Source organism: Salmo salar, unplaced genomic scaffold, assembly GCF_965601325.2.
Source record: "Salmo salar unplaced genomic scaffold, fSalSal1 ptg000578l, whole genome shotgun sequence".
NCBI classification, from domain to species: Eukaryota; Metazoa; Chordata; class Actinopteri; order Salmoniformes; family Salmonidae; genus Salmo; species Salmo salar.
The window spans coordinates 1841536-1868989 of record NW_027675424.1 but is presented as its reverse complement, the minus strand read 5'-3'; the positions used below and the strand labels follow the sequence as shown (position 1 = coordinate 1868989).

At 41.4% G+C, this 27454-nt stretch overlaps 1 protein-coding gene across 2 annotated transcripts in view; it reads left to right on the top strand.

Moving 5' to 3' along the window:
- LOC123733185 (NLR family CARD domain-containing protein 3) overlaps window positions 1–16948 on the top strand; it is a 39450-nt gene extending 22502 nt beyond the window's left edge. For both annotated transcript variants that reach the window (XM_082972142.1, XM_082972141.1), the window contains 7 exons: window positions 8–1796; window positions 1998–2171; window positions 3875–4048; window positions 10901–11074; window positions 12059–12232; window positions 12561–12607; window positions 12993–16948. In XM_082972142.1, the coding sequence (XP_082828268.1) occupies window positions 8–1796; window positions 1998–2171; window positions 3875–4048; window positions 10901–11074; window positions 12059–12232; window positions 12561–12607; window positions 12993–13543 (3083 nt within the window). In that variant the 3' untranslated portion in view covers window positions 13544–16948. The remainder of the gene's footprint in view (window positions 1–7; window positions 1797–1997; window positions 2172–3874; window positions 4049–10900; window positions 11075–12058; window positions 12233–12560; window positions 12608–12992) is intronic.
- The last annotated feature ends 10506 nt before the right edge of the window (window positions 16949–27454 follow it).

Below are 27454 nucleotides of genomic sequence, written 5' to 3'. Positions count from 1 at the left end.
CTTGTAGTGGATGACAGCCTGCAGAAAGCTATAGTAAATCATAAAGACAGTCTGATAAGGAGGTATGAATGTGTAATAGAAGGCATCGAAACAGCAGGGAACCAAACTCCCCTCAACAGGATTTACACAGAGCTCTACATCACAGAAGGCGAGAGTGAAGGGGTTAACAATGAACATGAGGTGTGGCAGCTAGAGACAGCACCCAGGACACCAACCTCACATGACACAGTAATCCACTGCAATGACATCTTTAAACCCTTACCTGGCCAAGAGAGAAGCATCAGAACTGTGCTGACGAAGGGCATCGCTGGCATCGGAAAAACAGTCTCTGTGCAGAAGTTCATCCTAGACTGGGCTGAAGGGAAGGCAAACCAAGATGTGGATATCATATTTGTGCTTCCTTTCCGGGAGCTGAACTTGATCAAAGATCGTCAGTACAGTCTTCTCAGACTTTTAAATGACTTCCACACAGAACTAGACATAGGCAATGCAAAGAAACTCACTGCCTGTAAAGCTATGTTCATCTTTGATGGTTTGGATGAAAGCAGACTTCCATTGGATTTCCAGCACAATGAAAAGGTGTCTGATGTCACCCAGACATCATCTGTTGATGTTCTGCTGACAAACCTCATCAAGGGGAATCTGCTTCCCTCTGCTCTCCTATGGATAACCTCCCGACCAGCAGCAACCAATCAGATCCCCCCTCAGTGTGTTGACCAGGTGACAGAAGTACGAGGATTCAGTGACCCACAGAAGGAGGAGTACTTCAGGAAGAGATTCAGTGATGAGGACCTGGCCAACAGAATCATCTCACACATAAAGACATCAAGGAGCCTCCACATCATGTGCCACATGCCGGTGTTCTGTTGGATTTCTGCAATAGTCCTTGAACACATGTTGAGTACAGACAAAAGAATAGAGATGCCCACGACTCTGACTGAGATGTTCACACACTTCGTGCTCATTCAGACCAGCCTGAAGAACCAGAAGCATCATGGAAGAGATGAGATGGAACAAGAGGAGCTCATGGAGTCAGATAAGGAAATTCTTCTGAAGCTGGGGAGGCTGGCGTTTGAAAATCTGGAGAAGGGTAATCTCATGTTCTATGAAGAAGACCTGAACATTTGCGGCATTGATGTCAAAGAAGCATCACTGTACTCAGGAGTGTGCACACACATCTTTAAAGAAGAGTCTGTGTTATTTCAGAGAGTGGTGTACTGCTTTGTACATCTAAGCATTCAGGAGTTTCTCTCAGCTGTCTACATGTACCATTGTTACACAAGCAAGAACATGGATGCACTGAAGCCCTTCTTCAAGAGAAAGTCTGAAGAGCTAACCTTGCATGAGCTGCTGAAGAGTACCGTGGATAAAGCCTTGGAGAGTAAGAATGGACACCTGGACCTTTTTGTTCGCTTCCTTCATGGCATGTCAGTGGAGTCCAATCAGAAACTCCTACAAGGTCTGGTAACACAGACAGAAAGCAGTCCAGAGAGCGTCCAGAAAACAATCCGATCCCTTAAGGTGATGCAGAGGAAGAACATCTCCCCTGAGAGGTGGATTAATCTCTTCCACTGTCTGATAGAGATGAAAGACCATTCAGTACAGGAGGAAATCCAAGAGTACTTGAGGTCAGAGAAAAGATCGATAAACCTCACACTTGCTCAGTGTTCAGCGCTGGCCTACATGCTGCAGATATCAGAGGAGGTTATGGATGTGTTTGACCTAAAAGAATACAAGACAACACAGGAGGGTCGTAGGAGACTGCTCCCAGCTGTGAGGTGCCGCAGAAAGGCTCTGTAAGTACTCAAACTTACTGTATGTGGGAAGAGCAGTATTTTTATTAGCTGAAACTCTTGAACATAATATAATACAAACTGATCAGAAAGCAATGCACTGGGGACATATTAGTCGGGCAGGTGTAACAGTGTAAGCAGGGGAAGCTAAGCATAACATTTTATTACAACCTGTCTCTCATGGTATTTATTCTATGTTGACAGACTCAATGGCTGTAAACTCACAGACACAACCTGTGAAGTTTTGGCCATAGTTCTCAGCTCAAACTCCTCATATCTGAGAGAGCTGGATCTGAGTAACAATGACCTGAAGGATTCAGGAGTGAAGCTGCTCTCTGCTGGACTGGGGAATCCCCACTGTAAACTGGAGACTCTGAGGTCAGTATTCCTGTAGTTGGTCAACAAGTGATAACTGTTCACCAGATCCACATGTGTTTACCAGGCACACATAGTCCACACCATATGTGTTTAGACAGTGAAGCTTACGGTTTTTAATTTGGTGAGCAAATCCATGTGTTTCTAATAAGAGTTTGTCACCTTAATTTAATGACTAGCGGATAGCGGGTGCTGTGGCTTTGGGTTTAAACAGCAGGGGTTGCTGGGATAGCTCTTTAGTTTAGAGTTTGGTACTATTGGGAATAATATTTTCTTCACAATCTAGTCGACCAATTTGCTTTCCCTAGAAAAATGCACCTATAATTTTTCATTTACCAAATAAAAAACAGAAGTTATTTGAGTTTCTATGAAATGTTTTATTCTGTCGATGGTTTTGCCACAAAGTCTAGCGATATCAGAACATTTTCCCACTTGTCTGGTCACATGCACTCTAGCCAACGACTGGCAGATACAGTGCAGAGGGTTCATGAGATTATTTTTTAAGATCAAGTTCATCACTGTGCACTTTCACAAACCTGTGAAGTTAATCATAATTTATTTAATCTGTAGCCTAATAAACTGCATGATTTTCCAAGTCCTAGTGTGAGTTAATGTGGCTGCAGTTTATTTCGACATGATGGTTATTCTAGCCAGGGGCGCAACTTTGGTTTTGGAAGTGGTGGGGGGAGGGGTATAATCCAGTTGGATAAACACTCCAAACAGCCTACCCGACAACTCGGAGGCGTCCACATGGTCCTAAAGCACACTGTTGCCTCGTTTTTAACCCCATTCCAATGATAAAACTGGGGGGGTACAAAAATGCAATTTCAGAATGTGGGTGGGACATGTCCCCCCGTCCCCAGTGAAAATTGCACCCCTGATTCTAGCAACATTTGCGCAACAAAGCGTGTCCACTGCCATTGGTCCCATGTGCTATTTTACTGGCAAACATTATCCACCCCTGTCTAGAGTAAATTATTTTGTCGACATTTAGGAAAATTTACGACAAATATCCCACTGGGCATTGGCGCCAGTTCAATGTCTAGTTTTGATTTACATTTAGCTGAATTCTCAACTAACCGTAAATTCAACATGAAATGAATAGCAAATGTCACCATGTCATTGGATTTAGGTTAAACGTTGGGTTAAAAAAATACAAAATGCCCTTACTTTGATGACTTTTTGCGAATCCATTCAGTTTTCCACGTTGATTCAATGTCATCCCATTGATCAATCAGTTTTTACCCAGTGGGATGCTATTTCCATCTAGCATTTCATTACTGTTTTATCAGAAATGTACTTTACTTGAATACAAATGGTTGGATAGAAACAAGGTTATTGGCTGACTTGATTTTCTATCAGCTGAAAACTCTTGAAGAAATGTTTATATAAAAAACAATTAGAGAAAACAATGAGCCATGTATGCACAGTGTACACATTAGTTGTGTCTGGGTAATAGTGTAAGCTAAGCATAGCATTATAATCAGTGGAGGGTAAACGCAAGTAAATGCAGTTTACACATCTTTTTCATTTTGCATGAGCATTTATGCATCTTTTGTGGGAAAATGTATTGAAGTATATGGGCAGCTTTACTTTATTCTCTGTTAACAGCAATCAGCGTTTACCCAACACCCACCACTTTTTTACAACTACATCATGGATTATAACACAACCTGTCTCTCATGGTATTAACTCTGTGTTGGCAGACTCACTGGTTGTAAACTCACAGACACATCCTGTGAAGTTTTGGCCTCAGTTCTCAGCTCAAACTCCTCATATCTGAGAGAGCTGGATCTGAGTAACAATGACCTGAAGGATTCAGGAGTGAAGCTGCTCTCTGCTGGACTGGGGAATCCCCACTGTAAACTGGAGACTCTCAGGTCAGTGTCGTGTCTTTGGCTATGCCGGATTAAGTGATATGACATGCTACTCTATAAAATCCTTTCTCTGCAATTAATATTACCTGATTGAGCTAATCATGTAAATGTAATTAACTAGAAAGTTGGGGCACCACGAAAGAGTGTTTATAGAGCTGTTATCTTCCGAATAAACTCTTAAAGACCTAGTAATATTTTACATCAATAGCAGTCAATATTAATCGTCACCTTATTTCAGTCTCATCTGAAAGTTGTAAATTCTTGGTTATCTTCACGAACCCTGGCTAACAAGTTGAATCAGCAATACAAAATTGGGTTTAATTATTTATTTACTAAATACCTAACTAATCACACAGAATTACATATACACAGAATGCATATTATGTCATACAGAGAACTTCCCTGGGGGACGGAACCTGTATGACGGCTGGTTACACAAAGAGAGGGGGTTGGGCTTGAATGAAAGAGCGGGAAGACTGAGGAACAAAGGGAGAAGCTATGCTATCGTAAATACAGTATCTTATGCATTCTAAATTACCGCCCATTTGGAAAAGGAAAATGCAATAAACATTTACTCTGAGCTGCGCTTCGGTAGGTTGGTCGTAGATGCTGGCCGTGTTGGCCAACAGAGATCTTCCTGTCCTCAGAGGAATGTCTCTTGGTAAATTGGATACGTTGTAGTATCTTCGTTGTGTGTTAGATTGGATACGTCGTCCGTCCTTTCCTAGCCCACGTTTACAGCTGCTGTTGCTGACTCAACGGCTAGGATGTCTCACTTATTTAGTGAATAAGAGTTCAAAGTTCATACCATTCACAACCAAAGCTCATGCTGAGGTTGGCTTGGTTCTGTAGTTGACATGTTAGTCCTTTTTAACGTATGGACCGTCGTCCTATCGTCCTCGGAACAGGAGGTTACATTTTCGTCAAGGGCTTATATAGTGGAGGGGGAGAAGGGTGTGTTTCATAGTTTATAATCCATGTCTCTTCACAGGGGCGGGCCACTGATTGAGCAGGGCTCTAACCTTATGAAAACCCAATTCTCTCATTTGGAAGCTATAATTACATTTAATCTTTTCACAAATAGTTTCATTTAAAATGAATTTAAATTGCACAACAATTCCATGTGAATCTATAATGTGTAGACTTTCCCAGATACAGTTTATCCTGTTAGGGCTAGGGGGCAGTATTTACACCGCCGGATAAAAAACGTACCCGATTGAATCTGGTTACTAATCCTACCAAGTAACTAGAATATGCATATACTTATTAGATATGGATAGAAAACACCCTAAAACTTCTAAAACTGTTTGAATGGTGTCTGTGAGTATAACAGAACTCATATGGCAGGCAAAAACCTGAGAGATTCCTTTACAGGAAGTGGCCTGTCTGACCATTTATTGGCTTTCTTTGACATCTCTTTCCAAAACAAAGGATCTCTGCGGTAACGTGACACTTCCCACGGCTCCCATAGGCTCTCAGAGCCCGGGAAAAACCTGAATGTCGTCATTCCAGCCCCAGGCTGAAACACATTATCGCCTTTGTCAAGCGGCCGATCAGGGGACAGTGGGCTTAGGCGCGTGCACTGGCCGCCCCCGTCTTTCTTTTTTTCCCTCTATTTACCGAAACGCAGATTCCCGGTCGGAATATTATCGCTTTTTTACGTGATAAATTGCATAAAAATTGATTTTAAATAGCGGTTGACATGCTTCGAAGTACGGTAATGGAATATTTAGACATTTTTTGTCACGAAATGCACCATGCGCGCGACCCTGATTTACCATTTCGGATAGTGTCTAGAACGCACGAACAAAACGCCGCTGTGTGGATATAACGATGGATTATTTGGGACCAAACCAACATTTGTTATTGAAGTAGAAGTCCTGGGAGTGCATTCTGAAGAAGAACAGCAAAGGTAATAACATTTTTGTTATAGTAAATCTGATTTTGGTGAAGGCTAAACTTGCTGGGTGTCTAAATAGCTAGCCCGTGATGGCTGGGCTATGTACTTAGAATATAGCAAAATGTGCTTTCACCAAAAAGCTATTTTAAAATCGGACATATCGAGTGCATAGAAGAGTTCTGTATCTATAATTCTTAAAATAATTGTTATGCTTTTTGTGAACGTTTATCGTGAGTAATTTAGTAAATTGTTAGTAAATTCCCCGGAAGTTTGCTAGTTCTGAACGTCACATGCTAATGTAAAAAGCTGTTTTTTGATATAAATATGAACTTGATTGAACAAAACATGCATGTATTGTATAACATAATGTCCTAGGTGTGTCATCTGATGAAGATCATTAAAGGTTAGTGCTGCATTTAGCTGTCTTCTGGGTTTTTGTGACATTATATGCTAGCTTGAAAAATGGGTGTGTGATTATTTCTGGCTGGGTACTCTGCTGACATAATCTAATGTTTTGCTTTCGTTGTAAAGCCTTTTTGAAATCGGACAGTGTGGTTAGATTAACGAGAGTCTTGTCTTTAAAATGGTGTAAAATAGTCATATGTTTGAGAAATTGAAGTAATAGCATTTCTAAGGTATTTGAAAATCGCGCCACAGGATTCAACTGGCTGTTACGTAGGTGGGACGATTTGGTGCCACCTAGCCCAGAGAGGTTATGTCGTCCTGTCATCAGTCATAATGTCTCAGATGACAACCGAACTGACATCATATTCATTAACCTCTTACATCTAGATGTTCCGCTAGCGGAACACCGCTCCAATATCCAATGATAGGGCGTGGCGTGAATTACAAATACCTAAAAAATCCAAAAACGTCAATTTTTCAAACATCTGACTATTTTACACCATTTTAAAGACAAGACTCTCCTTTATCTAACCACATTGTCCGATTTCAAAAAGGCTTTACAACAAAAGCAAAACATTAGATTATGTCAGGGGAGTACCCAGCCAGAAATAATCACACACCCATTTTTCAAGCTAGCATATAATGTCACAAAAACCAAAACCACAGCTAAATGCAGCACTAACCTTTGATGATCTTCATCAGATGACACTCCTAGGACATTATGTTATACAATACATGCATGTTTTGTTCAATCAAGTTCATATTTATATCAAAAACCAGCTTTTTACATTAGCATGTGACGTTCAGAACTAGCATACCCACCGAAACTTCCGGTGAATTTACTAAATTACTCACGATAAACGTTCACAAAAAACATAACAATTATTTAAAGAATTATATATACAGAACTCCTTTATGCAATCGCTATGTCACATTTTAAAATAGCTTTTCGGTGAAAGCACATTTTGCAATATTCTGAGTAGATAGCCAGGCCATCACAGGCTAGCTATTTTGAGACCCACCAAGTTTGACACTCACCAAACTCAGATTTACTATAAGAAAAATTGGATTACCTTTGCTGTTCTTTGTCAGAACGAACTCCCAGGACTTCTACTTCAACAACAAATGTTGTTTTGGTTGCAAATAATCCATAGTTATATCCAAATAGCTGCGTTTTGTTCTTGCGTTCAAGACACTATCTGAAGGGTGACGCGCCGTCGCGTATCGTGACAAATTTTTTAAAAATATTCCATTACCGTACTTCGAAGCATGTCAAACGCTGTTTAAAATACATTTTTATGCGATTTTTCTAGTAAAATAGTGATAATTTTCCAACCGTGAGACGTTGTTTTCGTTCAAACACTGAAAATGTAAAATGGACTCTTCACATGCACGCGCACCCGTCTCATTGTTCTCAGATCGACCACTATCCAAATGCGCTACTGTTTTCGCCCAGGGACTGCAGAGTCATCATTCCCCGTTCTGGTGCCTTCTGAGAGCCTATGGGAGCCTTAGAAAGTGTCACGTTACAGCAGAGATCCTCTATTTTCGATAGAGATGACAAAGAAGGCCAAGAAATGGTCAGACAGGGTACTTCCTGTATAGAATCTTCTCAGGTTTTGGCCTGCCATTTGAGTTCTGTTATACTCAAAGACACCATTCAAACAGTTTTAGAAACTTTGGAGTGTTTTCTATCCAAAGCTACTAATTATATGCATATTCTAGTTTCTGGGCAGGAGAAATAACCAGATTAAATCGGGTACGTTTTTTTATCCGGCCGTGAAAATACTGCCCCCTATCCATAACAAGTTAAGTACCAACGCATATTTTCAACTGGTTCTATTGTCGAAATATGGTTCCTTTCTCCCCACTTGTTTGATGTTCCCAGACTCTCTATGTTTAACAAAGGCTATTCAAGAGTCCTTCAGTAGAGTCAGAGAGAGAGGGAAGGGAGAAAGGTATTTATGGGGGGGTCATAAACCTTACCCACAGGCCAACGTCATGACATCAGTGTTCCTGTGTTTGGTCATTAAGAGATAACTGTTCACCTGATCTGAGTGTTAACAAACTCAGTATTATACTCAATACAATGTAAATCTGACACCTCAGTATATGTAGACTGTGCTTAAACTCTACCGTTTTAAAGGTCCAATGCAGCCATTTTTATCTCAATAGATCAAATCGCTGAGCTGACAAGGTAAAAATCTGCCGTTCTGCCCCTGAACAAGGCAGTTAACCCACTGTTCCTATGCCGTCATTGTAAATAAGAATTTGTTCTTAACTAACTTACCTAGTTAAACACAGGTTAAATAAAAATAAATAAATACAAATCTCTGGGTAAGAAGTACCTTACTGTGATTGTTTTCAATTTAAATTGTAAAAATAAACAAAAAATTGTTTGTTCGCAAAGAGCAATTTCTCAAGGAATAATTTAGCTAGGACTGTCTGGGAGTGGTCTGAGTGGGGAGGGAAAAACTGAAAACTAGCTGTTATTGGCAGAGACGTTTGGAAGAAAAACTCCATCACACCAAATTGTATTAGTATGAAGTAACATATATTTTTAAAAAGCTCAGTATTTGTATCATTTATTTGTAAAAATTTTTGCTCGTCTTTATCAAGGGATCCAATAATTCAGGGCTCCACTGTACATGTATTCATTATCATTACTCTGGTGTTATTTGTTATTTGCATAACATTATCTGATTGGCCATATGCTAATGAGGGCCAGTGGGCACCTCTCTGATATGTTTCTTGTAATATGAAACCATGTCAAGTTAGCAGTAAACATGCCTTTATTAAGTTAAACCGTTCATTGTGATTGTTCTTACATATAGACAAACTAGATTACATGACAATTACAATATTTTATATGAATGAGAGATTGCTTGTAGAGAGAATGCATTTTAAAGGCCCAATGCAGTCAAAAACATGATTTACCTGTATTTCCTATATATTTCCACACTATGAGGTTGGAATGAAATGATGAAATTGTTAAAATTATGATAACGCCCTTTTAGTGTAAGAGTTGTTTTGGTGGGATGAAAACAGGGGATCCAAAAACGTTCACCTCTATCTTTTTTTGTTACTTGTTAAATTAAATATATTTCTCGGAGCAACTGTATTAGTATAAAATAATCTCATTTGTAAAACAAATATGTAGCATACAATATACACTATATATACAAAAGTATATGGACACCACTTCAAATTAGTGGATTTGGCTTTTACAGCCACACCCGTTGCTGACAGGTGTATAAAATCGAACACACAGCCATGCAATCTCCACAAACAAACATTGGCAGTAGAATGGCCTTACTGAAGAGCTCAGTGATTTTCAACATGGCACCGTCGTAGGATGCCACCTTTCCAACAAGTCAGTTCGTCAAATTTCTACCCTGCGAAAGCTGCCCCGGTCAACTGTAAGTGCTGTTGTTGTGAAGTGGAAACGTCTAGATGCAACAATGACTCAGCCGCAAAGTGGTAGGCCACACAAGCTCACAGAACGTAACTGCCGAATGCTGAAGCGCATAGCATGTTAAAAACGTCTGTCCTCGGTTGCAACACTCACTACCGAGTTCCAAACTTCCTCTGGAAGGAACGTCAGCACAAGAACTGTTTGTCAGGAGCTTTATGAAATGGGTTTCCATGGCCAAGCAGCCGCACACAAGCCTAAGATCATCATGCACAATGCCACGTGTTGGCTGGAGTGGTGTAAAGCTCGCCAGCATTGGACTCTGGAGCAGTGGAAACGCATTCTCTGGAGTGATGAATCACGCTTCACCATCTGGCAGTCTGACTGACAAATCTGGTTTTGGTGGTTGCCAGGAGAATGCTACCCGCCCTGAATGGACAATGACATCTGTAAAGTTTGGTGGAAGAGGAACAATGGTCTGGGACTGTTTTTCATGTTTGAGGCTAGACCCTTAGTTCCAGTGAAGGGAAATCTTAATGCTGAAGTATACAATGACATTCTAGACGATTCTGTGCTTCCCACTTTGTGGCAACAGTTTGGGGAAGGCCCTTTCCTGTTTCAGTACGACAATGACCCCGTGCACACAGAAATTGTTTGTCGAGATTGGTGTGGAAGAAATTGACTGTCCTTCACAGAGCCCTGACCTCAACCCCGTTGAACACCTTTGGGATGAATTGGAACGTCAACTGCGAGCCAGGCCTAATCACCCAACATCAGTGCCCGACCTCCCTAATGCTCTTGTGGCTGAATGGAAGCAAGTCCCCGCAGCAATGTTCCAACATCTAGTGGAAAGCCTTCCCAGAAGAGTGGAGGCTGTTATAGCAGCAGGGGGGGGGGGGGCACTCCATATTATTGCCCATGCTTTAGAATGAGATGTTTGACGAGCAGGTGTCCACATACTTTTGGTCAAGTAGTTTATGTAGTTCAGTATTTGTATGTTTTTTATTTTATAGTATTTTTTACTCATCTTTATTAGTAATTCACGACCCCACTGAATATAAATATATATAGCTACCAATCTCTCTATTCACTGCCAAATAGTTGCAGTGTGATTAATATCATGTTAAACTCTTTACAGGTTGTCACTCTGTGGAGTCACAGAGGAAGGCTGTGCTTCACTGGTCTCAGCTCTGAGGTCAAACCCCTCACACCTGAGAGAGCTGGACCTGAGTAACAATGACCTGAAGGATTCAGGAGTGAAGCTGATCTCTGCTGGACTGGGGAATCCCCACTGTAAACTGAAGACTCTGAGGTCAGTATTCCTGTAGTTGGTCAACAAGTGATAACTGTTCACCAGATCCACGTTAAGAAAGGGCCTAAATACACAATACAATGACAATTTGATACCTCACCATCTGACCTTTGACTGACAGTATATGGAGCCATACAGTATGCAGTAAAGTATATGGAGCCATACATTATGCAGTATAGTATATGGAGCCATACATTATACAGTATAGTATATGAAGCCATACATTATATAGTATATGGAGCCATACATTATACAGTAGAGTATATGAAGCCATACATTATATAGTATATGGAGCCATACATTATTCAGTAGAGTATATGAAGCCATACATTATATAGTATATGGAGCCATACATTATGCAGTATAGTATATGGAGCCATACATTATACAGTATATTATATGGAGCCATACATTATATAGTATAGTATATGGAGCCATACATTATACAGTATAGTGTATGGAGCCATACACTATATAGTATATGAAGCCATACATTATATAGTATATGGAGCCATACATAATACAGTATAGTATATGGAGCCATACATTATACAGTATATTATATGGAGCCATACATTATATAGTATATGGAGCCATACATTATACAGTATAGTGTATGGAACCATACATTATATAGTGTATGGAGCCAGACATTATACAGTATAGTATATGGAGCCATACATTATATAGTATATGGAGACATACATTATACAGTATAGTATATGGAGCCATACATTAAGCGGTATAGTATATGGAGCCATACGTTATACAGTGTATGGAGCCATACATTATACAGTGTAGTATATGAAGCCATTTACTTTTTGAAAATGTGTAAAATGTTCTCAAGCTCTACATAAGATATTGTGAAGATCAATCCATGTACGGATGGATTTGGCAGGGGACAGGAAACTATTTCTGAAAGTTGCAAAATATACAGTATACAGCTGCCACTCTTTCTTTTCAAAATAATTGTACTCTTTGCAGGCTGTCAGGCTGTTTAGTTACAGAGGAAGGCTGTGCTTCTCTGGTCTCAGCTCTGAGGTCAAACCCCTCACACCTGAGAGAGCTGGACCTGAGCTACAATCACCCAGGAGACTCAGGAGTCAGACTGCTCTCTGCTGGACTGGAGGATCCACACTGCAGACTGGAGAAACTCAAGTATGTACATGTGTCGATCTGTTGATGAGTGACATACTGTAAGACATTTTTCTGCGTTTGGGTTTGTTATGATCATTTATAGTTAACAGGTTAGGTATCATAATTGATAGTTATCAGGTTAGGTACTGTATGTTCATTTAAATGTACTGTAAACCAGACATTTTACTTACCACCACATGGAAAATGTGATATGCTGACTGTGTGTGTGTGTGTGTGAGAGAGAGAGAGAGAGAGAGAGAGAGAGAGAGAGAGAGAGAGAGAGAGAGAGAGAGAGGAGACAGAGAACCAGTGTGTACATTTACTGTCTGTTCTCCTGCTCCCCTTACAGTGTGAAACCTGATGGAGTGTTAACAATCAAACCATGGCTTAGAAAATGTGAGTGTTGACTAATGTTCAGAATTATCCTGTTATTACTCAGTCTAATTTCAAGTTGATTCAAAGAAAGATCATTTTTCAGAGCTTGTTAAGTGATCTATGTATGTGTGGTTACACTAATTAGACTTCGCTCTGTTGTGGTTATATTTTGCTGTGTGTTTGTGTTTTATCCAAGACAACAGTCATTAACCCCTATTATATACTGTATAATATATGGCTCCATTTACTATATAATGTATGGCTCCATATACTATACTGTATAATATATGGCTTCATCTAGATAACCATCTTAGATAACCTTTCCTTTGTCTTTTAATACCTAGAAACATTAACATTCTGATGTAGTATGACGATGATTTGTGATATACCTGGTTTCATCCATCAGATGTCTGTGATCTCACACTGGACCCAAACACAGTAAACAGACTCCTCTTTCTGTCTGAGGAGAACAGAAAGGTGACATGTAGGAGAGAGGAGCAGCCGTATCCTGATCACCCAGAGAGATTTGAGGACTGTGAACAGGTGCTGTGTAGAGAGGGTCTGACTGGGCGCTGTTACTGGGAGGTAGAGTGGAGTGGGAGAGGGGCTTACATAGGAGTGACATATAAAGGAATCAGCAGGAGAGGAGGGGTTAATGACTGTTGTCTTGGATACAATGACAAGTCCTGGAGTCTGGACTGCTCTGACAACAGTTACACGGTTTGGCACAATAATAATCCCACTACCATAGACGTCCCCTCCTCCAGCTCCCACAGAGTAGGAGTGTATCTGGACTGGCCAGCCGGCACTCTGTCCTTCTATAGAGCCTCCTCTGACACACTGACCCATCTATACACATTCACCTCCACATTCACTGAGCCCCTCTACCCAGGGTTTAGGCTTTGGTATGACACCTCAGTGTCTCTGTGTCAAACACAACATGATGTTTCACTCTAATCAGGGTCATGTTCAGTAAGACACACTGGAGCAACAATGTAGAATATCTCTCTAGTCATGAGATAAAATGTTATTATTATATCTAAATATTCATGATTATACACCACCTAAGTGAATAGTCATTAATAGAATGAATTACCCCACTGTGTTGTTAAACTGGTTTCATTTACACATCACTGATCTGGTTGTTATTGGGTTTGTAAATATTGTAGCGTCCCAGGTTCCCAGACAGGTTAATATAATCAATCACCCCACTGTGTTGTTAAACTGGTTTCATTTACACATCACTGATCTGGTTGTTATTGGGTTTGTAAATATTGTAGCGTCCCAGGTTCCCAGACAGGTTAATATAATCAATCACCCCACTGTGTTGTTAAACTGGTTTCATTTACACATCACTGATCTGGTTGTTATTTTGCTTCTTAGTGTTTGTAAATATTGTAGAATGTTTATTTGTCAAATTCTTGACACAACAATCTGGGTTGTGTATAAACTTAATTCAACTGAATGAAATGATGTGCCAGATGTGACTAATAAAGGGTCATCAACCAGATGGAAGAAGAGAGGTGGACATGTTTTAATACTGATCACAATATGACAGTACAGTAATAGATGGAAGAAGAGAGGTGGAAATGTTTTAATACTGATCACAATATGACAGTACAGTAATAGATGGAAGAAGAGAGGTGGAAATGTTTTAATATTGATCACAATATGACAGTACAGTAATAGATGGAAGAAGAGAGGTGGACATGTTTTAATACTGATCACAATGACAGTACAGTAATAGATGGAAGAAGAGAGGTGGACATGTTTTAATACTGATCACAATATGACAGTACAGTAATAGATGGAAGAAGAGAGGTGTAAATGTTTTAATACTGATCACAATATGACAGTACAGTAATAGATGGAAGAAGAGAGGTGGACATGTTTTAATACTGATCACAATATGACAGTACAGTAATAGATGGAAGAAGAGAGGTGGAAATGTTTTAATATTGATCACAATATGACAGTACAGTAATAGATGGAAGAAGAGAGGTGGACATGTTTTAATACTGATCACAATATGACAGTACAGTAATAGATGGAAGAAGAGAGGTGGACATGTTTTAATACTGATCACAATATGACAGTACAGTAATAGATGGAAGAAGAGAGGTGGACATGTTTTAATACTGATCACAATATGACAGTACAGTAATAGATGGAAGAAGAGAGGTGGACATGTTTTAATACTGATCACAATATGACAGTACAGTAATAGGGGTTGTGTTCAGTACATAGAAATGGGTCGTATTCAGTTAAGGAGGAAGCTTTTATCTCACACACACTCACTAATAATTCTGTTTCTACTACTGTATGATGCTGTAAACACACTCACTAATCATTCTGTTACTACTACTGTATGATGCTGTACACACACTCACTAATTATTCTGTTTCTACTACTGTATGATGCTGTAAACACACTCACTAATCATTCTGTTACTACTACTGTATGATGCTGTACACACACTCACTAATTATTCTGTTTCTACTACTGTATGATGCTGTACACACACTCACTAATTATTCTGTTTTTTCTACTGTATGATGCTGTAAACACACACGTACCCATGGATTTAGTGTTGTAGATACAGTTGAAGTCAGAAGTTTACATACACCTTAGCCAAATACATTTAAACTCAGCTTTTCACAATTCCTCACATTTAATCCTAGTCTTAGGTCAGTTAGGATCACCACTTTATTTTAAGAATGTGAAATGTCAGAATAATGGTAGAGAGAAGGATTTATTTAAGCTTTTATTTCTTTCATCACATTCCCAGTGGGTCAGAAGTTTACATACACTCAATTAGTATTTGGTAGAATTGGCTTTAAATTTTTAACTTGGGTCAAACATTTTGGGTAGCCTTCATCAAGCTTCCCACAATAAGTTGGGTGAATTTTGGCCCATTCCTCCTGACAGAGTTGGTGTAACTGAGTCAGGTTTGTAGGCCTCCTTGCTCGCACACACTTTTTCAGTTCTGACCACAAATTTTCTATAGAATTGAGGTCAGTGCTTTGTGATGGTCGCTCCAATACCTTGACTTTGTTGTCAAACTTTGGAAGTATGCTTGGGGTCATTGTCCATTTGGAAGACCCATTTGCGACCAAGCTTTAACTTCCTGACTGATGTCTTGAGATGTTGCTTCAATATATCCACATAATTTTCCTGCCTCATGATGCCATCTATTTTGTGAAGTGCACCAGTCCCTCCTGCAAAGCACCCCACAACATGATGCTGCCACCCCCGTGCTTCACGGTTGGGATGGTGTTCTTTGGCTTGCAAGCCTTGCCCTTTTTCCTCCAAACATAATGATGGTCCTTTGTTTCATCAAACCAGAGGACATTTTTCCAAAAAGTATGATCTTTGTCCCCATGTGCAGTTGCAATCCGTACTCGGGCTTTTTTATGGTAATTTTAGAGCTTCTTCCTTGCTGAGTGGCTTCTTCCTTGCTGAGCGGCCTTTCAGGTTATGTCGATATTAGACTCATTTTACTGTGGATATAGATACTTTTGTACCTGTTTCCTCCAGCATCTTCACAATGTCCTTTGCTGTTGTTCTGGGATTGATTTGCACTTTTTGCACCAAAGTACGTTCATCTCTAGGAGACAGAACGTGTCTCCTTCCTGAGCGGTATGATGGCTGCGTGGTCCCATGGTGTTTATACTTGCATACTATTGTTTGTACAGATGAACGTGGTACCTTCAGGTGTTTGGAAATTGCTCCCAAGGATGAACCAGACTTGTGGAGGTCTACAATTTTTTTCTGAGGTCTTGGCTGATTTCTTTTGATTTTCCCATGATGTCAAGCAAAGAGGCACTGAGTTTGAAGGTAGGCCTTGAAATATATCCACAGATACACCTCCATTTGACTCAAATTATGTCAATTAGCCTATCAGAAGCTTCTATAGCCATGACATCATTTTCTGGAGTTTTCCAAGCTGTTTAAAGGCACAGTCAACTTCGTGTATGTAAACTTCTGACCCACTGGAATTGTGATACAATGAATTATAAGTGAAATAATCTGTCTGTAAACAATTGTTGGAAAAATGACTTGTGTCATGTACAAAGTAGATGTCCTAACCGACTTGCCAAAACTATAGTTTGTTAACAAGAAATTTGTGGAGTGGTTGAAAAACGAGTTTTAATGACTCCAACCGAAGTGTATGCAAACTTCCGACTTCAACTGTATGTGGTAGTGGAGTAGAGGCCTGAGGGCACACATTGTGTGTTGTGAAATATGTTGTGAAGGTATTGTAATGTTTTAAAATGTTGCCAAACCCTAGGAAGAGTAGCTCCTGCAGTAGCTAATGGGGATCCATAAATAAATATATCATAAATACAGTTACTTCTAATACCTCTGGGATGTTGTCCTCTTTTTTCTATGACTCTGATCACAGACTTCTAATACCTCTTGGATGATGTCCTCTTTGCAGGCTAGGACCATGTACTTCTTCATGTGACCTCATCAAAAACCTGAAAGAGTGGAGGTATTGGTTTCCATCCTGGCCAGTGGACCAGACCCATAGACTGGAGGTATTAGTTTCCATTCTGGCCAGGGGACCAGACCCATAGACTGGAGGTATTAGTTTCCATCCTGGCCAGGGGACCAGACCCATAGACTGGAGGTATTGGTTTACATCCTGGCCAGGGGACCAGACCCATAGACTGGAGGTATTAGTTTACATCCTGGCCAGGGGACCAGACCCATAGACTGGAGGTATTAGTTTCCATCCTGGCCAGGGGACCAGACCCATAGACTGGAGGTATTAGTTTACATCCTGGCCAGGGGACCAGACCCATAGACTGGAGGTATTAGTTTACATCCTGGCCAGGGGACCAGGCCCATAGACTGGAGGTATTAGTTTCCATCCTGGCCAGGGGACCAGACCCATAGACTGGAGGAATTAGTTTCATACAGGAGAATGATCAGAGTCATGTCTCCACTATTACAGGTGTCACGGTTGTCGTTGGGAAAGGAGGACAAAAATGCAGCAGGTATGTGGTTGCTCATCTTGAACTTTTATTAGACTCAAAATGAACACCAAAATAACAAAACGAACTCACGATCAACGAACAGTCTTCTCAGGCTCACACACGTTAGACAAGAAACAATCTCCCACAAAACCTACACCAAACAATTACCCATTTAAATATAGGACTCTCAATCAGAGGCAACGAGGAAGCACCTGCCTCCAATTGAGAGTCCCAAACCCCCATTAAACTAACATAGAAATACACTCACTAGACTAAACATAGAAATACATAAATATAGAACATAAACCAAAACCCGGAAATAATAAATCAAACGCCCTTCTACAAAAACATCACCCCGAACCACATAAAACAAATACCCTCTGCCACGTCCTGACCAAACTACCATAACAATTAACCCTTATACTGGTCAGGACGTGACAGTACCCCCCCCTAAAGGTGCAGACCCCGGAAGCACCTCGTGAATAAACAAAACCCCAACAACAACAAAAAAATCCCCCTAAACTAAAGGGAGGGAAGGGAGGGTGGCTGCCGTCACCGACGGCACTTGTGCTACACCCCCCCTCCCCAACCCACCTAAGCAGGTGGTGGTTCAGGCTCCGGCCTACTGTCCTCCAAAATGCACACCGACCCGATCAGCCTCGGGCCGTAGGCAGACTCCCCCTGTTCCAGATCATGGGCAGACCTCTTCCTCTCCACCCTGTAGGCAGACTCATTAATTAAACAGTTAATCACTTTAAGTTCTGAATTGTCAGGCTTACTCAGTTCAGGGTTGCTGCTAGACTCCCTTGGTTTTTGGTCATCGGCAGACTCTGGGCAGATGGGCCACTCTGGCTGATCCTGGCCGATGGGCCACTGGCATCTCCGGGCAGTCGGGCCGCCCTGGCATCTCCGGGCAGTCGGGCCGCTCTGGCATCTCCGAGCAGTCGGGCCGCTCTGGCATCTCCGGGCAGTCGGGCCGCTCTGGCATCTCCGGGCAGTCGGGCCGCTCTGGCATCTCCGGGCAGTCGGGCAGCTCTGGCGACTCCTGACTGACGGGCAGCTCTGGCGACTCCTGACTGACGGGCAGCTCTGGCGACTCCTGACTGACGGGCAGCTCTGGCGACTCCTGACTGACGGGCAGCTCTGGCGACTCCTGACTGACGGGCAGCTCTGGCGACTCCTGACTGACGGGCAGCTCTGGCGACGCCTGACTGACGGGCAGCTCTGGCGACGCCTGACTGACGGGCAGCTCTGGCGACGCCTGACTGACGGGCAGCTCTGGCGACGCCAGACTGACGGGCAGCTCTGGCGACGTCGGACTGGGCTGACGCACTGGAAACCTGGTGCGTGGTGCTGGTACTGGACGTGCCAGACTGGGAACACGCACCTCCAGGCTAGTGCGGAGAGCTGGCCTGGGGCTCCATCCTCGCCCCGAAAAACTGCCCTTGTGCCCCCCCCAAAAAAATTATTGGGGCTGCCTCTCGGGTTTACTTAACCTGTTAGGGCTAGGGGGCAGCATTTGCACGTCTGGATAAAAAAATGTACCCGATTTAATCTGGTTACTAATCCTACCCAGTAACTAGAATATGCATATACTTATTACATATGGATAGAAAACACCCTACATTTTCTAAAACTGTTTGAATGGTGTCTGTGAGTATAACAGAACTCATTTGGCAGGCAAAACCCTGAGACATTTTCTGACAGGAAGTGGATACCTGATGTGTTGTATTGACTTTAAACCTATCCCATTGAAAAACACAGGGGCTGAGGAATATTTTGGCACTTCCTATTGCTTCCACTAGATGTCACCAGCCTTTACAAAGTGTTTTGAGTCTTCTGGAGGGAGATCTGACCGAACAAGAGCCATGGAACGATGATGTCCCATTAGACACCTGGCGCGCGAGTTCATGTTGGGTACCCTCGTTCCAATACGTTATAAAAGAGTATGCATTCGTCCACCTTGAATATTATTCATGTTCTGGTTAAAAAAGGCCCTAATGATTTATGCTATACAACGTTTGACATGTTTGAACGAACGTAAATATATTTTTTCCCCTCGTTCATGACGAGAAGTCCGGCTGGCTTAGATCATGTGCTAACAAGACGGAGATTTTTGGACATAAATGATGAGCTTTTTTGAACAAAACTACATTCGTTATGGACCTGTGATACCTGGAAGTGACATCTGATGAAGAGAATCAAAGGTAATGGATTATTTACATAGTATTTTCGATTTTAGATCTCCCCAACATGACGTCTAGTCTGTATCGCAACGCGTATTTTTCTGGGCGCAGTGCTCAGATTATTGCAAAGTGTGATTTCCCAGTAAGGTTATTTTTAAATCTGGCAAGTTGATTGCGTTCAAGAGATGTAAATCTATAATTCTTTAAATGACAATATAATATTTTACCAATGTTTTCTAATTTTAATTATTTAATTTGTGACGCTGACTTGACTGCCGGTTATTGGAGGGAAACGATTTCCTCAACATCAATGCCATAGTAAAACGCTGTTTTTGGATATAAATATGAACTTGATAGAACTAAAAATGCATGCATTGTCTAACATAATGTCCTAGGAGTGTCATCTGATGGAGATTGTAAAAGGTTAGTGCATCATTTTAGCTGGTTTTATGGTTTTGGTGACCCTGTCTTTGACTTGACAAAACATTACACACAACTCTTGTAAATGTACTGTCCTAACATACTCTAAATTTATGCTTTCGCCGTAAAACCTTTTTGAAATCGTAAAACGTGGTTAGATTAAGGAGATGTTTATCTTTCAAAGGGTGTAAAATAGTTGTATGTTTGAAAAATTTGAATTTTGACATTTATTTGGATTCAAATTTGCCGCTCTTGAAATGCACCTGCTGTTGATGGAGTGCACCACGGGTGGCACGCTAGCGTCCCACCTAGCCCATAGAGGTTAACCCCTCCATAGCCCTGGAAATGCACATCTTCATCTCCGACCACCTCCATTTCTCCCGCCAGTCCAAATTGAATTCCCCTTGCTCCTTACTCTGCTGCTTGGTCTATATTTGGTGGGAGATTCTGTCACAGTTCTCGTCGGGAAAGGAGGACCAAAATGCAGCAGGTATGTGGTTGCTCATCTTGAACTTTTATTAGACTCAAAATGAACACCAAAATAACAAAACGAACTCACGATCAACGAACAGTCTTCTCAGGCTCACACACGTTAGACAAGAAACAATCTCCCACAAAACCTACACCAAACAATTACCCATATATAGGACTCTCAATCAGAGGCAACGAGGAAGCACCTGCCTCCAATTGAGAGTCCCAAACCCCCATTAACCTAACATAGAAATACACTCACTAGACTAAACATAGAAATACATAAACATAGAACATAAACCAAAACCCGGAAATAATAAGTCAAACGCCCTTCTACAAAAACACCACCCCGAACCACATAAAACAAATACCCTCTGCCACGTCCTGACCAAACTACCATAACAATTAACCCTTATACTGGTCAGGACGTGACAACAGGAACAGTATCTATACAGGAGAATGATCAGAGTCATGTCTCCACTATTACAGTAACAGTATCTATACAGTAGAATGATCAGAGTCATGTCTCCACTATTACAGGAACAGTATGTATACAGGAGAATGATCAGAGTCATGTCTCCACTATTACAGGAACAGTATCTATACAGCAGAATGATCAGAGTCATGTCTCCACTATTACAGGAACAGTATCTATACAGGAGAATGATCAGGGTCGTGTCTCCACTATAACAGGAACAGTATCTATACAGGAGAATGATCAGAGGCATGTCTCCAATGTCCACATTAGGGAAAGAAGTCACACTTCCTGTTTCCACTCATCTTTATTTGACTTGCTGTAATACAGAGATACAGGCCGTCTTAAATCGTACATTAACTCTCTTAACTTTTCTTCATTTTGTCTTCATTGAAAATGTGTCACGTCCTGACCATAGTAAGTTGTTATTTTCTATGGTAGAGTAGGTCAGGACATGACAGGGGGTGTTTGTCTGTTTTTGTATTTCTATGTTCAGTTTCTAGTTTTGTATTTCTATGTTGGTGTTGTTTGGGTTGATCTCCAATTGGAGACAGCTGATCCTCGCTACCTCTAATTGGAGGTCATATTTAAGTTGATGTTTGTCCCACCTGTTTTTGTGGGTGATTCATTTTGAGTAGTGTGTTTTCCTCTCTGCGTCAAGTTTTTTTTTGTTTGTTGTATTTCTAGTATTTAGTGTATAGCATTTAGTTATACGGAATAAATAAATATGTGGAACTTCGAACACGCTGCATTTTGGTCCAATCCTTCAGACAGCCGTGACAAAATGAAAGCTGTGTGTTTCTTTATTCACCATTTCAATAAGGGAAGAACCAGTTTTAATGTCCAGCAGGCTCTGACAAGACCCAGAAAGTATTAACACTTCAAGACTCTATGGTCAGATGACTTTTCATAGAGACGTAATGGTAAATAATGGTAATGAGGGGAGGACTAAGACCATAGTACACCACTACACTGGGAGTAGAGAATCATCAATAGTGTTGCTGTGGACACTGGGTAATCTGACTAACACACACACCTGTTTGACCTCTCTGTGACCTCACTGTAGGACTACACTTATGTTACTATTCTGAGTCAATTCAGGTAGAATTTAATGTCCTGTGTTTGTGTTAACCATGGCAACCAGCATTGTAAATTAAGAGATGTGCAGAAAGATAATCAGACTCTGTGTCTGTGGATCCTTTCCCCTTGTATGTTTCATATCAGACTCTGTGTCTGTGGATTCTTTCCCCTTGTATGTTTCATATCAGCCTCTGTGGATCCTTTCCCCTTGTATGTTTCATATCAGACTCTGTGTCTGTGGATCCTTTCCCCTTGTATGTTTCATATCAGACTCTGTGGATCCTTTCCCCTTGTATGTTTCATATCAGACACGCCCATCTTTTCAAAGAAACACCATTTTTATTCAGTCGCTAGTTGACTAAAATAAGGAGTGCTTCAGTCCTTGTTTCATTTTCACTTGTTGTTACCTGGTAAATAACCAACAACCATGGATAACCACAAGGAGAATAAGGTGAGGAAACAGTCCATGTCCAAGTAAGTTTTCAGGTTTAGCATCAGGTTTAGTTTTCCTGAACAACTTTTATGGAAGTTGAGTCGCTGTGTAAGTTAACGTTAGACCTTAGGCTTCATTAACAGACAGTTAATCAGATCAGAGAGATCTGGTTCCCAGTTCATCAGGTTTATAATTTAACGTTAGACCTTTGGCTCCATTAACCTCTATGGGCTAGGTGGGACGCTAGCGTGCCACCCGTGGTGCACTCCATCAACAGCAGGTGCATTTCAAGAGCGGCAAATTTGAATCCAAATAAATGTCAAAATTCAAATTTTTCAAACATACAACTATTTTACACCCTTTGAAAGATAAACATCTCCTTAATCTAACCACGTTTTACGATTTCAAAAAGGTTTTACGGCGAAAGCATAAATTTAGAGTATGTTAGGACAGTACATTTACAAGAGTTGTGTGTAATGTTGTGCCAATTCAAAGACAGGCGTCACCAAAACCATAAATCAGCTAAAATTATGCACTAACCTTTTACAATCTCCAACAGATGACACTCCTAGGACATTGTGTTAGACAATGCATGCATTTTTAGTTCTATCAAGTTCATATTTATATCCAAAAACAGCGTTTTACTGTGGCGTTGATGTTCAGGAAATCGTTTCCCTCCAATAACCGGCATTCAAGTCAGCACCACAAATTAAATAATTAAAATTAGAAAACATTGGTAAAATATTATATTGTCATTTAAAGAATTATAGATTTACATCTCTTGAACGCAATCAACTCTCCAGATTTAAAAATAACCTTACTGGGAAATCACACTTTGCAATAATCTGAGCACTGCGCCCAGAAAAATAAGCGTTGCGATACAGACTAGCCGCCATGTTGGGGAGATCTAAAATCGAAAATACTATGTAAATAATCCATTACCTTTGATTCTCTTCATCAGATGTCACTTCCAGGTATCACAGGTCCATAACGAATGTAGTTTTGTTCAAAAAAGCTCATCATTTATGTCCAAAAATCTCCGTCTTGTTAGCACATGATCTAAGCCCGCCGGACTTCACTTCATGAACGAGGGGGAAAAATATATTTACGTTCGTTCAAACATGTCAAACGTTGTATAGCATAAATCATTAGGGCCTTTTTTAACCAGAACATGAATAATATTCAAGGTGGACGAATGCATTCTCTTTTATAACGTATTGGAACGAGGGTACCCAACATGAACTCGCACGCCAGGTGTCTAATGGGCCATCATCGTTCCATGGCTCTTGTTCGGTCAGATCTCCCTCCAGAAGACTCAAAACACTTTGTAAAGGCTGGTGACATCTAGTGGAAGCAATAGGAAGTGCCAAAATATTCCTCAGCCCCTGTGTTTTTCAATGGCATAGGTTTAAAGGTAATACAACACATCAGGTATCCACTTCCTGTCAGAAAATGTCTCAGGGTTTTGCCTGCCAAATGAGTTATGTTATACTCACAGACACCATTCAAACAGTTTTAGAAACTTTAGGGTGTTTTCTATCCATATATAATAAGTATATGCATATTCTAGTTACTGGGTAGGATTAGTAACCAGATTAAATCGGGTACATTTTTTTATCCAGCCGTGCAAATACTGCCCCCTAGCCCCAACAGGTTAACACAGCTGTGAGTTGTTATTTTTTTCGTTTTTTCATTTTTGACAAAATGAGCACTCCTGGAAGTGACAGATTTTGACTCATATTGAGTGATAAGACTGAGCTATTTAGAGAATCCCTTAGCCTTTCGACTAATTTTGGGTTAGTTGGACTAATTTTGGGTTAGTTCTCTCAAGAAGAACTAACCCATCTCAACATGACAGAAAGTAAGACAGGGAAACCAATCTCAACATGACAGAAAGTAAGACAGGTGTCGTGACGTTGTATTAGTTAATGTGACGACTGTTGCTCATCGAATGATTAACGGTTTATAATTGCGTGATTAAATGAATTAAGCAATGAATCAAGCAATTATTAACTCATCAACCTGGGGCACCATGGGAAAATTATTTTGATTGAGTTTCTATTTCCCAAATTAACTCAAAGGATATCAGAATATCGATTTTACAACAGTCGCTAAATTAATCAATTTCCTCTACAGTCTCATTCTGAACGTCGCATAATCCGGGAATCTGCACGGACCCGGGCTTCACCAATGAGTTTACCACACCAATCTTAGTTGATTATTTATTTACTAGCAAGCTAAAATGATGATAAAAATACACATACACAAAACACAGTCTAGCTATTGATTAGGACTTAGTATAACGGGCCAACACACTATGGCGCGTGTTACCCAAAATGGGGATTTAAAAGAGAGAGAAACAAAGGAAGTACACGAGAGAAATATACATTTGGGTTCATTTGTCAGCTATGCTTATTTAAACCTAGCCTTGCCCCGAACTGCCGCTCTTATGGGTCAGAATATAATGATGTAATTACGTGTTGGAGGTCTCAGGTGGGAAGCTCCGCGTGTGTCGTTTAGGCTTCTCAATGACGCACTTCTCCGGCGCAACTCTCTGGTTGTCCTCACGATGTCAGTGTCCTTCTTGGCTAAGTGGTCTGATCCCTCGCCCTTGATCTGAAAGGGGTCTTCTGAGGACAGACAGCTCTGTAGCTCAGAGCTCACAACTTCGGACTCGAACGGTGTAGATACCACGATTCAATGGAGAGTGGAGGCTGGGTGGTTCGGCTTGAATTCACCCGCTTAGACACAGCTACTCGTCCGTAGCTCGTGTAGAAAAGATTTCTTTGTCTTCAACCTTGTGTTTCGTTTTGGGGTTCGTTGACTTTGTTAGACCTTCGCTGCAGCTTGGGGTCAATTAGTCTGATATGTTAATTCTTCACTCTCCTGTCTTATACCCTCAGGTCAGAAGTGGGCGTAACCGCCTTTAGGGCAATTCTCTGGGCGGACCAAGTTAAGGGGCAAGGCCTAGATTTGACTAAAATCCTATTTTAGACACTACCTTCACATCTCATCTTTACCAAAACATTCTCTTTGTTTTGGATATTTTCCACACAACGTACAATGTATAAACATCAGGCATATACTGGGAAAACTCTTAAAGGTACAATGTTTTCATAATAACGTAATCTCTTAACCTTTAATAACAATACAAAAGTTACATACATTTTCATATTGCACCTCTCGTCCTGACCACCATTGTGGCTGACGGAAACCATTGTTCCAAAGTCCCTTTATTGCATGTTTAATGTTCTGAGGCCAGTTTTCCATTGTGAGGACAAAGGAATTTCTCTGTGGCCTAAGGTTTATTATGGGCGTGAGGGGTCATAAAACCCCCACATCTTCAGACCCCTAGATCTCTCCTCCTCTGTTGGGGGTTTGGGAGATAATCTGTAGGGTGGTGGTCTCCTGTACCCTGACCTGATCAGGACAGTCATGACAGTCCCCCTCTGGTAGGTTCAACTTGGAATGATTCTGCATGTTGCAACCCACCATAAGAATGACCATCGGATGTCCTGGTCTGTGGATCATCAGAGCAGCCCCCCCCCCCCCTTTGGTGGTTCACCCTGGTAGGCTTTCCGCAAGCTGTGGATCACCACCAGAATGGACCTAGGAGGTCTGGCAGTGGCTCTGTGTTCCGGCCCGTCGTCCGGTTATCCCGGCTAGTGGACCTAGGCAGTAACTTGGCAGACGTTAATAATGCACAACACTCAGGCAATACATCATTACATTTCCTCCCCAAACGAGCGGCGTCTTGGCTCTAAGGCTTCCTAAGTGTCAAAGGTAATGAAACGAAAAATTGGAATAAAAACATAAAAGTATACAAAATATGTCTACCACACCTTAATCATCTAATATGGACTATGTTCTATATATGTCCAAGGTCTAGGCTAAATAGCTCTATCATGGCATTGTCTCTAATGTCATGTCTAGGGTGATCCTACTTGCAGGTGGGTAGTTAAGGCACTTGGAAAAACTTGGCCCCTGAAGGCCAAAGCTTACATCAGGGACATTACTGGGCTGACCTAGCGAGTTCGGGAGAGGAGGCTGGGACTGGGCCCTGTAAGAGGGTTTCCGGGTCCATTGCCAACTTTCCAAAAATCGGGATCGCTTCCGTCCCACGGGTGATCCTAGTATAAGACCTCATTAGGTCTTCCATTGCACGTGTGCGCCTGTGTACGTAGTAGGTACACACGCCAAGGGAAATGAGACCAAGGATCATAGTAACAGTCAGGATACTGTCCGGCACCGTCCAAGAGCGGGCGACAGACCAATCTTTTGGTCTGTAGTCAGTCGGGTTGACTAACAGTGCCTCATCCAGTACGCTAAGATCAACAGTCATGGGTCCCTCGTACTGGATTTGGTATTGAATGGCTTGTGGTAACTCAAGGGAACGTTTAGCAAAAGCGTCCGGCATTTCAATCTCTGTGTCTATCCGGTCTTCGGGAAGGTGGTATAGAGCGAGGTCGTCTACGTGAATAATCGCCCCCTCTGGTACCGTAACAAAAACAGTCTGGTTGGGGAGGTTCAATTGGGTGATGGAGTCATGGCGTTCGTAAGTCATAGTGGCGGACGCGAACGGTGTGTTGACCAACCATCGGTTCCCTACCACCTCCACTTGTGTGGTGGTGGCCCCATCCCTGGCTGTTAGTTTGGCTCTACAGCGTTCTTCGCTGGTGATAGCTTTAATACCACAAAGACGCTCGGTGTTATCCCTGACAAATGGTTTGCTAGGACAAAGGTAGTGGACATCTTTGGTTAGAGTACACATTAGCAGGTTAGGGGTGAGATAGAAATCTGGGTTGTTTTCCTGGTAAGCTA